This window comes from Malurus melanocephalus, unplaced genomic scaffold (assembly GCF_030028575.1).
Source record: "Malurus melanocephalus ecotype Western Australia unplaced genomic scaffold, MMel_1.1 scaffold_381, whole genome shotgun sequence".
Taxonomy (NCBI): Eukaryota; Metazoa; Chordata; class Aves; order Passeriformes; family Maluridae; genus Malurus; species Malurus melanocephalus.
Window position 1 is genome coordinate 466,573 of NW_026623613.1, and position 12,681 is coordinate 479,253.

A 12,681-nucleotide genomic window follows, 5' to 3' on the forward strand; every position below is an offset into this window, starting at 1 on the left:
GGGGTTGCCCCTAGTGGGGCAGGGYACAGGTTTTCACAGAACCACAGTGGAAGGGACATTAGAGATCATCCAACCACCCCCCACCACTGCCACCACAGGCAAGGACACCTTCCACTATTCCAGGCTGCTCCAAGCCATATCCAACCTGGYCTTTAACTGTTCCAGGGATGGGKCATCCACAACTKCTCTGGRCAACCTGTTCCACCGCCCTCACSATAATTTCTTCCTAAAATCCAATTTAAACCTACACCCTCCCAGTGTGAAGCCATTCCCCTTTATCCTATCACCACACGCCCGTGTCGAAAGTCCCTCTCCAGACCCTGAAAAGCCTCGGTAAGGTCACCCCGGAGCCTCCTGGTGTCCCCGGGCTGGGTTCGGCCCGGCCGSGGGCTCCGCCAGCATCCCTGGGTACCACCCCCGGCCCCGCCCCGTCCCCATGGCAACGCGCGGGCCAATGGCGTGCCCGGAGGATGTTTACGGGGCGTGGCGTCGCCGCGGCAACGCGCGAAGCCTCCCGGAGCCGCTACTTAACCCCGCGCCGGGGCGGCCGCGGCTCACGGCGGCTCGGCGGGCACGGCCCGGCCCGGCCACACGGCAGGCGGCCGGCACGGGGCACCCCGACACCCACGGGGCTTCTCTTTCCCCTTCTCTTTTTTACTTCTCTCCCCCTCCCTTTTTTAAAAAAAATACTTTTTTTTTATTATTATTATTTTTTAACCCCCCCCGTGCTGTTTTTCCAGAAGCTTCTTACTCTGTCGTGAACTTTGGCAGTCGAGGGCAACGCCGGGACGGGGTAAGGGATGCGGCAGGACCGGGAGGGCGGTGGGATGGGATGGGATGGGATGGGATGGGATGGGATGGGATGGGATGGGATGGGATGGGATGGGATGGGGAGGGCAGCACGGGCAAAGTCCCTTTTGGGGGTGCCGGGTCCGCACGGGGGAGCAGCTTTTGTTATACACCCTCCCGGTGCTCTCTCCTGACCCCCAAACTCGGGATTTTGGGTTTACATCCACATCTCCTACACAGGACTACCCAGGGTCTGAAGCTGCCGGCTCTCTCTGGCTGAGGGTGTGCTTGRGGTGGGACCCCACCAACTCCTCCAAACACCTCTGGGTTGTTTCTCTGTGCCAGGGTAAGGTAAAAGCATAAATAGCATCAAACCGAGGAAAGCTGGCTGCAAGGGGGGAGATTTGATGGTATTTGGTGTGGGTGTTGGATGCTGATAGTGAATCCTGTTAGTGCCAGGTATCCAGAAGTGTGTGCCCCCAAGGAACAGCCCTGCTTTGCGGGATGGCAGGGATGGGTTTTGGTTGTTTGGGGGGTGTTTTGTTGGTTCTTTTTTGAATTYTTTGTTCAGCCAAGAGCTTGCTGGGCAGCAGGTCCATGAGTGACAGTGAAATGCAGGACTTTGAGGGAATTTCTCCAAGGCTCAAGGGTGCTAAAGCCCCTCAGGGCAGGCGTTGCAGGGATGGCATCCCACGCCAGGGATGGCTCTCACCTAGCAGCTCCAGGAGCACCCAGGCCTGACCCTGCCTGGCTGCCAGAGAGAGCCTGCACCTTGGGAAACCTCACCCCTGTCCCTGTTGTTATTACAGCACCTGCCCCATCCCTTCCCTGCCCTTCACCTGCAGCCTGGGGAGCACTGAGGKGGGCATGGCGTGGCCAAGCCGAGCRCCGAAAGCCAAGGGCAAACTGAAGAGCGTGGAGGAAGACCTGGATGACAGCCTGCCAGACCTCATGTGGCTGAGGGACTTCACGGTGGCCCAGACCGGCCTGCCCCAGCTGTACTCCGGCTCAGACCCGCAGGACTGCTGCACCATGAGCGAGAGTCTGTTCAGCCTGGTTGATTTTGAGTCCCCCTGCTCTCCCCTGGCCGCTGACCCGGCCTGCAAGGGCACTCGCCACACGCCCTGCACGCCCGTCTCCTCCTCCACCTCGTCCACCACGCACCRYGACGTGGCCGTGCCCCCTCATCTCRCGGGRGACATCGACTACAAGACCAACCCCCACGTCAAGCCACCCTACTCCTAYGCCACCCTCATCTGCATGGCCATGGAAGCCAGCAATAAACCCAAAATCACCCTCTCTGCCATCTACAAGTGGATTACTGACAACTTCTGCTACTTCCGACACGCTGATCCCACCTGGCAGGTAGGGGATGTGCCCTGGCCCCTCTCACTGCAGGGCTGGGCAGGGCTTTCTGCAGCTCCACCCTAAAAGACAAGGTCTTGCAGGGGTACTGGATCCCACTGAGAGAAGAGTGGCAGCAGCAGCCAGTGGGGAAGGGCTGAAATGGGAAAGAACTTGGCTGGGCACAAATGCCACGGCCACAGGGGTGGCGGAGGGAAGGAGCCATTCTGAGGGTGAGGCCAGGGTCATTTTTAGAGCAGGGAGGCGCTTGTTGGGCTTCTGGCACCTGAAGCTCCTCTTGGCTCCAGGGCAAAGGCCTCTCTGTCCCTACATTCCTGGAGCTCTCGTGGAGTCCTGAGTCCCTCGGGGTTGGAAAATCATGGAAAAATCACCAGGCTGAGTGTCCCTGTGTGCTGAGGACCAGGCACAAGAGAGAGGGGTGGAGATGCCACTTGTTGGACCTGTCTCTCTCACTGGGGAGGATCTGAGCAGAAATCTGCTGTTTTCCAAGCAGGGCAGAGTACTGGGCTCCTTGGGACAGACCAAGGAGCCCCCAACGCTGGGATGAGCTGGTGAGACCTGCAGAGGGAAGCCCAAGCGTGGTTAACTCGGGCTGCTGTCCCCAGCTAGCACGAGCATGTCCCCAGAGGGGATGGGACCACAGGGGGACAACAGGAAGCCTGGGGGCTTGTCCCGGCTACCTTGGCTGGCTGCCCTCCTCTGTCACACGAGGGGACCTCTGGCACGGGAGGTTTTCTAGGACAGGGCAGGGCTGGGGTGTTCATCCCTCCGCTGGGGTTATTCCCAGGGAAAACCTGCAGCGTGTCATTAATCCTGATGGCAGTGCCCACCCAGGCAGRGCTGGAGAACCCCACTGAACAGCCCAGGCTTTGCCCACCTTCTCCCCAGTGGCTCTGGAAGCCCATCCTGGGGAACAGAACCTTCCTGGTCCCTCTCCAGGACCACCTCGGTCCTCCCCATAGTCAGGGGACCTGTGGAAATGATTTGGAAGCAGGAGTTGGGTGCCAGCGGGTTGACTTTCTCCTGCGCACTCATAGCTGGGTATTCACAAGGTTTTTAATTAAAAGTGTTCATTAAATAAAGAAAGAAGGTTTTCAATCCCTCTCTGCAGAGATGCAGGGGGTACCCTGGACCGTTGCAGGCAGGAATGATAAATATGTTGACYGGCTGAGTAATAATTCAGCTGGGCTGAGCGAAGTTTGTGATGGGGAGGAGAGACGGGGAGCAGAGAATTCAGCTTTCAAGTCTCTGATCCTTGTAAAATTTCATTAGACAGTAAAATTGGAGTTACCACGGCCTGGATTGTGTGGGGGAATTTCTTCTCATTTTTTTTTCTCCCTTTTTTTCCCCCTTAAATCTTTTGTTTCTTTTCACTTCTTTTTTTCCTTCCTTTCTCTTTTTTTCTTTTCTTTTTGAGGCTGTGTTCTCATCCCCTATCCCGATTCCCGTACGTGAAGACAGCCTGGAAAGGTCATGCCACCCATAGTCTGGGGGGAGATGGATATATTCCTGTGGGAGCTGAGTGCTTTGGAGAGGAGCCAACAAACCCAAGGAGCTTCAGCCCAGAGGAGGGTTTTGTTGTGTGTATGTGTGTGTGTGTGCAAGTGCATGTTTTTCGACAGCTCCAAGCAATCGAGCCTTGTTTTTCCTATTCGTTACTACAGATTATGGATGAATAAGCATAAAGATATCCAGGCAACATTCAAAAAAAACYAAGAAAAAACCCACCTCTACCATATCCAATCTCTTAGTACAGTCCTGGCTTTGTGGAGTCCAAGGCTGGGTTATTTACCCAATAACTGAGTTTCCTTTCTGATTATTCACATCACTCCGGGCACATTCAGGGTTTCAGAACAGCTCGACGGGAGCAGAAACTCCTCCTTTTCTTTCCCCCCCTCTTTTTTTCCCCTCAGCTTATTTGAGCAGTGGCTGATGAAGATGCAGTGATTTCACAGCGAGCTTCCCTGGGCCAGGAGGCACCTCTGGGGACAYCCAGGGTGGAACAGCTCACGTGTCTCTCCGGGTTCTCCTGTCTGATTTGTGCCAGCCTGGCTGGGGGAAGGCATGGTGCCTATTTTTTTGGCCAGATACTTTCRTCTCAACACTAACAATAGACACAGACAAACTGGGGGATGCCAGGAGGGCCTTGATTTTGCCATCCCCCCACAGTGAAGCCTTGTAAAAGGGCCAAGGCCACCTGAGTTAGAGACTTCTCTTTGGCATGAAGGGGGATACAACCTCCTCCAGCTTAGCTCCATGCCCAGAGCAACTCAAGCTGGCTTCTCTCAGTGTTCTGCATGATCCAAGGCCCCATGGCCCCAATTTCCAGCCAAAGAGTGTTGCCCAAAATCTTCCCATTGTGTGTGGCGAGTTCTAGCTTGAAACCCTTGGCTCCTGGCACCTTTGGCTGGATGAGACAGGAGGCAGGAAAACCCTGCTGGAGACTCAGGGGAGAAAACTCAGGGGTTGGAGGGACTTTCTGCTGGGCATGTAGCCTTGGATGTCTTGATGTTGCCAGTCCTGCTTTGTTTTCCCAAAGGTCCTTGCTGAAAATACAYTTTTCCACCAGCCCACCCACATGGGTAGGTGCTGTGGCAGCAGGGAAGCTCTCAGCCTTGGTTTCTTTCTCTTTTGGCTCCAGAACTCCATCCGGCACAACCTCTCCTTGAACAARTCCTTCATCAAAGTGCCTCGGGAGAAGGATGAGCCAGGGAAAGGTGGATTTTGGAAGCTGGACCCCTACTATGCCAACCGGCTCAAGTACGGGACTTACAAAAAGCGGAGGATGTCCCCGGTGCAGATCCACCCAGCCTTCTCCGGAAGGGTCCAGAAGGAAGCACGGCACGCTGGCAGCCCGGCCTCTTCCTGCAGCTCCAACAGCATCCTCGAGGTCAGCGCGGCATCGCAGCAGCTGCTCAAAGAGTTTGAGGAAAGCACCAGCAGCCAGAGCTGGAACGCGGCGGGGGCCAAGGCGGGGCACAAGCGCAAGCAGCCCTCGCCCCTGCCCACGGCCAAGGTGTCACGGTTTCCCAGCTCAGCCCTCATGACCCAGGAGGAGCAGACTGAGCTGGGGTCGCTGAAAGGYGTCTTTGACTGGGAAACTGTCTTTAACACCAACCTCAACGGAGATTTCTCCACTCTGGTGGATATGGAGCTCCCGCCTTCCATCAACCCTGTCACCGGCGACCTGGACTGGACAGGACAAGGGCAGCACACSGAGTGTCCCCAGGGGCAGGAACAAGTTGGTGCCGAGTCCAACCAGTACAGCCTGGACTTTAATGAAACCCTCATGGCCACGACTTTCTTGGAGCATCCCTGGGAAGAAGGGACAAGTGATTTCCTCTCCAACTGTGTCAACATTGACCAGGTGTTTGAAGACATCGATGCCTCTTTGCTAGCAGATGTCATCAACTTGAGCAGCCTGGCACGCCTCTTGTAAGACTCTTGTGGGATGATGCTCTGCCCAAGCTGGGACTTACAAGGGACAAGATTTCCTAGAGATGCCCATGGTGATTTTTACCAGTTTYATTGTAAGGTTATTCCCAGAAACACTGGGAAAAAAAACCCATCACCCCAGGAACTGCCTGCTGTGTCTTTAAAGGACAGCTCAGAAGCCTCTAGTTTTCTCAAGAGAAGAAAGTTAACACTGCTTATTTTTTTACTTTTTACTTTAAAAAAGAAATGTGAATTATGATGGGCTCTTTTCCATCAGGGCTAAAAGTACCTGCAAAACCCCATCTAAGACATGAGATTCCTGGTGGTTTAGGACTTGATAGACTTAAGTGCAATTTCCACACCTCTTTGTCTCTCTGTTTCTCTCTGTCTTTTTTTCTGTCTCAGAGCAGTTGGTAGGTACAGTGTGATAATTAGCTGGTAAGAAAATACAGGTCCCTTCTGGATTCTCCAGGTTCAACATCCCAGCTGACTGGTGCCTAGGGAAGAAGAAAAGGTTTTTTAAATTCAGCAAGTGTGCCTCTTTAGATGTTTTTATATAATCTATTATATATTATATATTCAAAGAAATCTATATTTTTTAGCACTAGAATTTCTTAAGGGGGGAGGGCAAGACTGGAAATGCAGTTTTGGGAGTTGTTTTATATTTTCAATGTTTAAGGGTTTTGTGTTCACTGTTCTGCAAAACAAGACCACGCAAGGGAGGACTGCAGCAGCAACAGCTTCCATGAAGAATCCAGGAATTGGCCCTGGCAGGRGAGGAGCAGSAGGGACCGGGGTGCTCCCAAAACTGGCTTTTGTATTTTTTGTACCCAAAATCCTTGCTGCAGTTGCCAAAGGGTCTGGAGCACCATGAACCCTCTCTTTCGCCCACTGACACAGCCCCTCTCTGATTTTTTGGTCTGAAACTGTTGCTCTTTACTTCTCCAGCTCTTCCATCAGGCTCTGAGCATAAGGAAAACCCTGTGGCCTGGCTCTCAGCTGGTGGTGACAGAGTCACTCCACAYTGAATACTCCCAGGTGGGACTGAGGAGGAGAGAAATCCACATTCAGGCTCCATCCAGGAGCTGGGGCCAAAGACTGTGCGTGCAACAGGCTCTGGGGACAGCAGTGGRATTGAAGTCCCATCCAGCCTGGAGAACCATCAGGACTGACACAAAAAGAGCCCTTTGGCTCAGCATGCAGTGAGAGCGTGGCAGGGTCGGTGCAAGGTAACTGGGAAATATTTTGGGAGCAGAGCCAAACTGCTGAAACTTGACTTGAAACTCTCAAGAACCGKATTCTTTGCCTCTCCTTTGCTGTAGGCTGGGAGAGGTAGAGCAGCCATGAGGCAGGAGCAAGTAGAAGCTGGAATTTTAGTGGTGTGTCGTAGACTTGGCAAAAGAAGTGGAAGATTGTAAATAGATTCTGTTTTGGTTACAAAAGCACTTAGGAGGGGCTTTGGGGTCAGTGTAGTTGTTTGTATTGACAGTGTTTCTTTTTTACTTGCTGTTTTTCTTCTGTTTTCCTGCTTTGGGGATTATGTTGGAGAACTACAGATACTCGTGCAATTTAACTTTTTTCATGCAAAGTTATTTACAAATTAAAAAAAAAATAATAATAAAGAAAAAAAAATGAGAAGAAAAAACCCACTTTTGCCTGCTTGTTTCTTCTCCCCAGCCCAGCCCTGCTCGTACACCCAGTCCCCAGGATGTGGGAGCTCTCACCTCCTTCCACATGCTCCTCCAGTGCATCAACTCCCTTTGGGCAACGGTTTTGATGTGTCTGGGGGGAGATTTTAGAGGCAGATTTGGAATTTCCTTTCAGCTTTGGGATATTGGGGACCRTGAATACCAGAAAGCATTAAGGAATTCCTTGTCCTGGCTTCTCCTCTCCTCAGTTTCTTGTTGGATGCACTGGAAGAGCTGCTCCTTCTTCCCCCCACTACTGGTGGCACTTTAGGGCTGCAAAAAGCTGGCACCTCCCCTGTCCCTCAGCCCACTCCTTTGTTTTGTTTTGCCAGGCACAAACATGTAGTACTGTTTTCAAACCCCCCTCCAGCATCCCCACCCCGCCAGGGGACTGAAAAGACCAACCTTGCCAGGAAAAAATATTCCAGCCTGGCAGAGCCAGTCGAGGGGTTTAAAGTGAGAAAGGGCGAAACAACCTCATTTTGTTCAGCTCCTGAAAGCAACCAAACCAACTTGGACGTGAATTTTCCTTTCTTTCAATGAGATAGTTTGGAGGGGGTGGTATTTTTTAAGCGGCAGCCGGGAAGTGCGGGAGCTGGGGGTGTTTTGGGCGGTGGCATCGCTTCCCATGGGGCGGGCGGGAGCGGGGCACAAAGCGCGGCTTTGCTCGGGRCTGAGCTCGGTGCCAGCACGGAGGTCAGGACCCGGCAGCCGCGGACCTGCCCGGGCTTGCCGGTGSCAGCGGGATTTGCAGCCGGGGCTGGGGCTGCTCCAACCCCGCGRGCTGCCCCGGCTCGCCCGGCACAGGGGCGGTGACAGCTTGGGGACCCCGCGCTGGCATTGTCCCCCCGAAGCAAGCAATGAACCCACAGCTCTCCAGCCCGGAGCTGGCTGCGTTTTGGGGCATCCACCAGCACCCACCAAAGTGGATCTGTGAAGAACCCAGCTCCAAAAACTCTCTGCAAGCTCAGCTCATTGCCCTAGCGAGGTGCTTCCCCAGCTGGTTATTAAGCACATGGCAATTATTCCTTTATTATTTATTTCTGCTATTTCCCCAGCCGTCCCCTCATCCATCATCCCTCCCTGATGGGCAAACATTGACACCTCAAACCAATCTCCCGTTCACAGAGGCAGAAAAAAATATACACATAAGCCCTTCTTTTCTCTCCCTTTCTTGCCGTGTCTTTCTTTTCCCTCCATTGAGTGTGGGGCTGGCATGGAGCCATTCTGGCAACAGCCGGCTTTCACTTGCTAATCATCCTAAATATTGAAAATCAACCCTAGAATAAACAGCTCAAAGATTGGGGCCATCTCTGCTCTGTTTGGAAATGCTAATCTTGCTGCCTTTTGTTTTGCTTGTGTGGATTTGGTGCCTTGAGTTTGRAGGAGGTCACAGCTCATGGGTTCTCTCTTCATCCCCAGATTTCTAAAAATTTTTTCCCTTCTCGTAAAAAATCCAGCCCATTTTAACATCCTAGGCTGGGATGGTTGGAGTGGTGAGGGGGGAGAAGGGGGGACCAGGATGGAGGAGGGTAGGGAATGGACTCGCTTTGCATAGCAATGAATGACCCTCCAAAGTTTGGGAAAAATGAGGTTCCCAAACATGCATCCAGGAATTCCCATGGACGTGAAATCTCTTGGGAACCACACTCAGGGAGGTTTGGTACAGCAGGTCCCTGGAGGGGATGGGATTGGGATGACACTGGGACAGCCTGGCCCTTATGCATTGCAGGGCTTGGGGGCAACTCTGTGTCCTTGTGATGGTGATTTTTTGGAGTGTTTTATGTCTGCCAGGCTGGAGGTGCCACAGCAAACTCAGAGAGGCTGTGCTGAAGGCCACAGCTGGACTCCAATGGCTTTACCTGGAGGGATCAGGCTGGGTGCAAACCCCTCTCTGCGGGGCTGCAGTGGCACTGGGGGAGGTGGTTTTGAGAACAGAGAGAGGGGTGAAGCCCCTGTCCTGCACTGCCAGCAGAGCCCAGCAGGACCTGTGGCACTCGGGACCTGTGGCACTCGGGACCTGTGGCACTCTCACAGCCCGGATGGCTCTCAGGGGATGAGATGGGGAAACTGAGGCATGGCTGAAGCTGGTCAGAACCTCATCATCTCGGCAGCGTTTTTGGAGCATGTCTGCACTGATTTCAGCCCTATTCTTGTGCGGTGCGTGGGGYGCTGCACCCTCTGGCACGGGGGAGCACATCCCCTGTGTGCCCACGTCCCTCTGCGCCCCAGGGAGCCCCGGGACGGGTCAGTGGCCGTTGCCAGTGGCTGTTCCCGGCTGCCACAATGTCCCGGCAGGCCGGGGCTTGTCCTGTGGCAGGGCTGGCCCTGCGGCCACAATGCAACAGCCCCTGCGTAAGAGCCGTCACATGGACACGCTCGGCTGCCCCTTCCTCCTCCTCATCCTCAGCCCCACCATCCCTTCAGTGCATGCCCGGCCAGGGGGCTGCAGCCACACAGGGCTCCTGCTCCTCCAGCCCTGCCCATGCCATGGAAAGGGGTCCCCGTGGGGATGGGGGGACACATCCAACCCCCCAGCGGAGGGGCTGAGTGCCGGAGCCGTGCCAGCATCACCTCCTCCTTCGGGAAACCACGTCACGCCAAGATCGAAACTTGGCCGGTTTGCAAACAAGCACCGGGGCCACGGGGATTTCTTTACAAAGGCTGTTTTTCCAGGTGATTTATTTCCAGGTTTGGAGCGTTAGGACCATCCCTTGTCCTGAGATTGGGGTGGGGTTTTGTTCACTGCTATCGTGACAGCGAGAAAATGGCTTTAGAAATCCAAAGCTAACGCAGTCCTTTGGAGTCTGACTCCTTGGGATGGGCCTTAAACCCCTCAAAAAGTGGAAGCAGGGCAGGCTGCAGGCTGTGCACTCCCTGGACACAGCTCTGCCATGGGTGCTGCTGTGGGCAGAGCCAGGCATTTGGGGAATGGCCCAACTCGGAGCAATGAGGGCCAAATATTTGGGAGTTATGGATGGGGCCAGCCAGGATGAGCAGCATTGAGTGTGGATCCTTTGGGATGCTCCTATCCTGTGCACAGGGACCACTGTGCTGGAGGCTGGCACAGGCAGCAGGAGGGCTCAGGGCATTACGAGAGGCGGGTGTTGACCTAGAAATCGAAAAGAATTTGGCCTGGCAGTGTGCTGGTGGGCAGTATGCCAACCTGGCAGCCGAGGGAAGCACGGCTCTGCTCTCAAACGGTGCTCCTTTTCCCCATGCCTGGCTGGGAGAGGTGAATGCCATCCACCCCAGGAGCTCTGGGAGCATTTTGGGCTCGCTGGTGTCTGGGGGTGGGATTCTCATCTACTGCTACGGTTTTGCTCCTTTGGGGAGTCCGTGCTCCCACCCGGGATGGGATCAGTGCCAATTCTCAGCTGGGCAACGGGCAGGAGCAGCCTGGCCAGTGCTGGGGGGAGTAACGCTCCATCCTGGCAGCTTTTGGTTACGAGACACATTAACAGGCAGGAATGTGCAAACATCCAAAGGTCGGAGCTGTGCAAGGAGAGGCAGCTGAGGTGGCTGCAGTCGCTGGGAATGCAGCAGGCACAGGAGGGACCCCCTGCTCCTGTCCCAGGTGGACAGGGATGAGCGGGGAGGGTCCCCTCGGCACGGGGCTMGTTGGAGCTGCACCCCTCAGCAGACCCTGGGCAGMTCYTTGCCATCCCTGATAAATCCCTGCYRAGGGGATGACACCAGCTGCAGCCCTGCACGGCCTCCCCGTTCCTGTCACATGGGGGATGTGTGCCCAGCACCAACCCGCATGGCAAACACCCCCCTTCCTTCCTTCCCTTCCTTCCCCAGCAACGTGGCGTAGGAAGAAAATGAGCATCAGCCCCCAGCCTGGCCCCAGCTCACAAAACACCRTGCCCTGGAATTGCCCTGTCCCCTGGGCCGAGGCTCCCACCCATTCCAAACCCATCTGGGAACCTCCTGCTCCAGGGAGGCTCTGCCATGTGCTGGGTGGCACCTTGCTGGTCCCCAATATGTGCCAGCTCCTCGGTGGGCCAAGAGGCTTGCCCAGAGCAGAGGGTCTCTCTCCTGTTCCCCTCACTCTGGCAGAGCACTAAATAAACAGTGACGAGGGGAACCTCGTTAATCCTGGGCTTTCATTTTACAAAAAGCCATTTAGAGCTGGCTCTGCAGGCAGTTATCAGAGCACAGGGGAGGTTTTCCCAGCAGGACCTTAATTCCCTCCACAAATAAAGCCRGAGGGAGGGAGAGCACAGCTTGTGKCTGTGATAGCTGAAGGCTTGAGGGGGATTTTTGGGGCCAGCCTTGAAGGGGCTGATTACCCCTGCAAGGAGCAGGGAGGGTTGTGGAGGGATTTCCCTGCTCGGCAGTGTTTCAGGGCGATTCCTGACATGCCATATCCTTTCCCTGGAGCAGCAGTGCTGGCGTGACCCTTCTCATGGCCACAGGGAAAGGACTGGGAAGCYTCAGGAGCCCGAGTTCCAGCCCTTGTCCCACACGGACCCGGTTTTCCGGGAGCAGTGCACATCCCCGTGGCACATGGCAGTGCTCTGGAGCCAGGTCAGGATCAAAGCGAAGTCACAGGGGCTTGGGGCGTTACCAGGGAGGCAAAGTCCTGCGGTGGATTTGGTTCCTGTCTCATCCCTGCRACTTCATGGACACGCAGCAGCCAAGGGCACGTGCCTGGGGGYATCCCATGCCCTGTCTGTGCACACTCATTCCCTGTTTCAGGGGGTCCCCGTTTATAACCCCATCCAGAATGGACAACTGGGGGCTTGCCAGGCAGCTCAGAGCTATTGATTTTCCAGCAAAAGATTAATTTGGCTGAGGATTGATCACTTTTTCTGTCCATCTGACTTGAGAGGAGACAGAACAGGCTGTGTCTGGAAAGGAGGGAACAGCAGTGATGGTATTCCCAAGTGTTCCTGCAGCACTGGTGGGTCACACCATGGGGGAACACAGCCCGGGACAGACCTGCAGCCCAGACTGGAAATTTTGTTATTTTATGTYAATCCTGACTCCTCTATACTCTGATCTCTCTCCTTTCCCACATCAAATGTAAAACCCTTTTGGAGGCTYCTGGCTGCATTAATCTTGTTTTGCYCTCACTGCATCCTRGGGCAGCTCCTGTGGCTCGGGAATGCTGCTGCCCTGTCACATCCCCACTGCCCCCTCCCCACTGTCCTCTCCTGCAGGAGCAGGATTAACCCTGCCASTGGGAGGCAAGGACAGGCATAATTCAATTTTTTTTTTCAATAAAATGACTATTTTTTAATGCAGGAGATGTTCCTGGGGTGAGCAGCACCGAGCCACAATGCAGGGGACAGAAAGTCTCCGCTTTAAGAGCAACTATTAATTGAATTTATCCAACTCTTGTCAAGATTACACTTTTGTGCAATGACCTTTACCACCATAAAAGCAATCCATAGAA

General features: G+C 54.5%; 1 protein-coding gene across 1 annotated transcript; it reads left to right on the forward strand.

The window, feature by feature from the left end:
* The first annotated feature begins 1,611 nt into the window (after window positions 1-1,611).
* On the forward strand, window positions 1,612-5,593 carry FOXJ1 (forkhead box J1). Its single transcript, XM_057378965.1, has 2 exons — window positions 1,612-2,154; window positions 4,796-5,593. The coding sequence occupies exons 1-2, from the start codon at window positions 1,657-1,659 to the stop codon at window positions 5,591-5,593; spliced, it is 1,296 nt and encodes a 431-aa protein (XP_057234948.1). The 5' UTR covers window positions 1,612-1,656.
* Window positions 5,594-12,681: the final 7,088 nt, after the last annotated feature.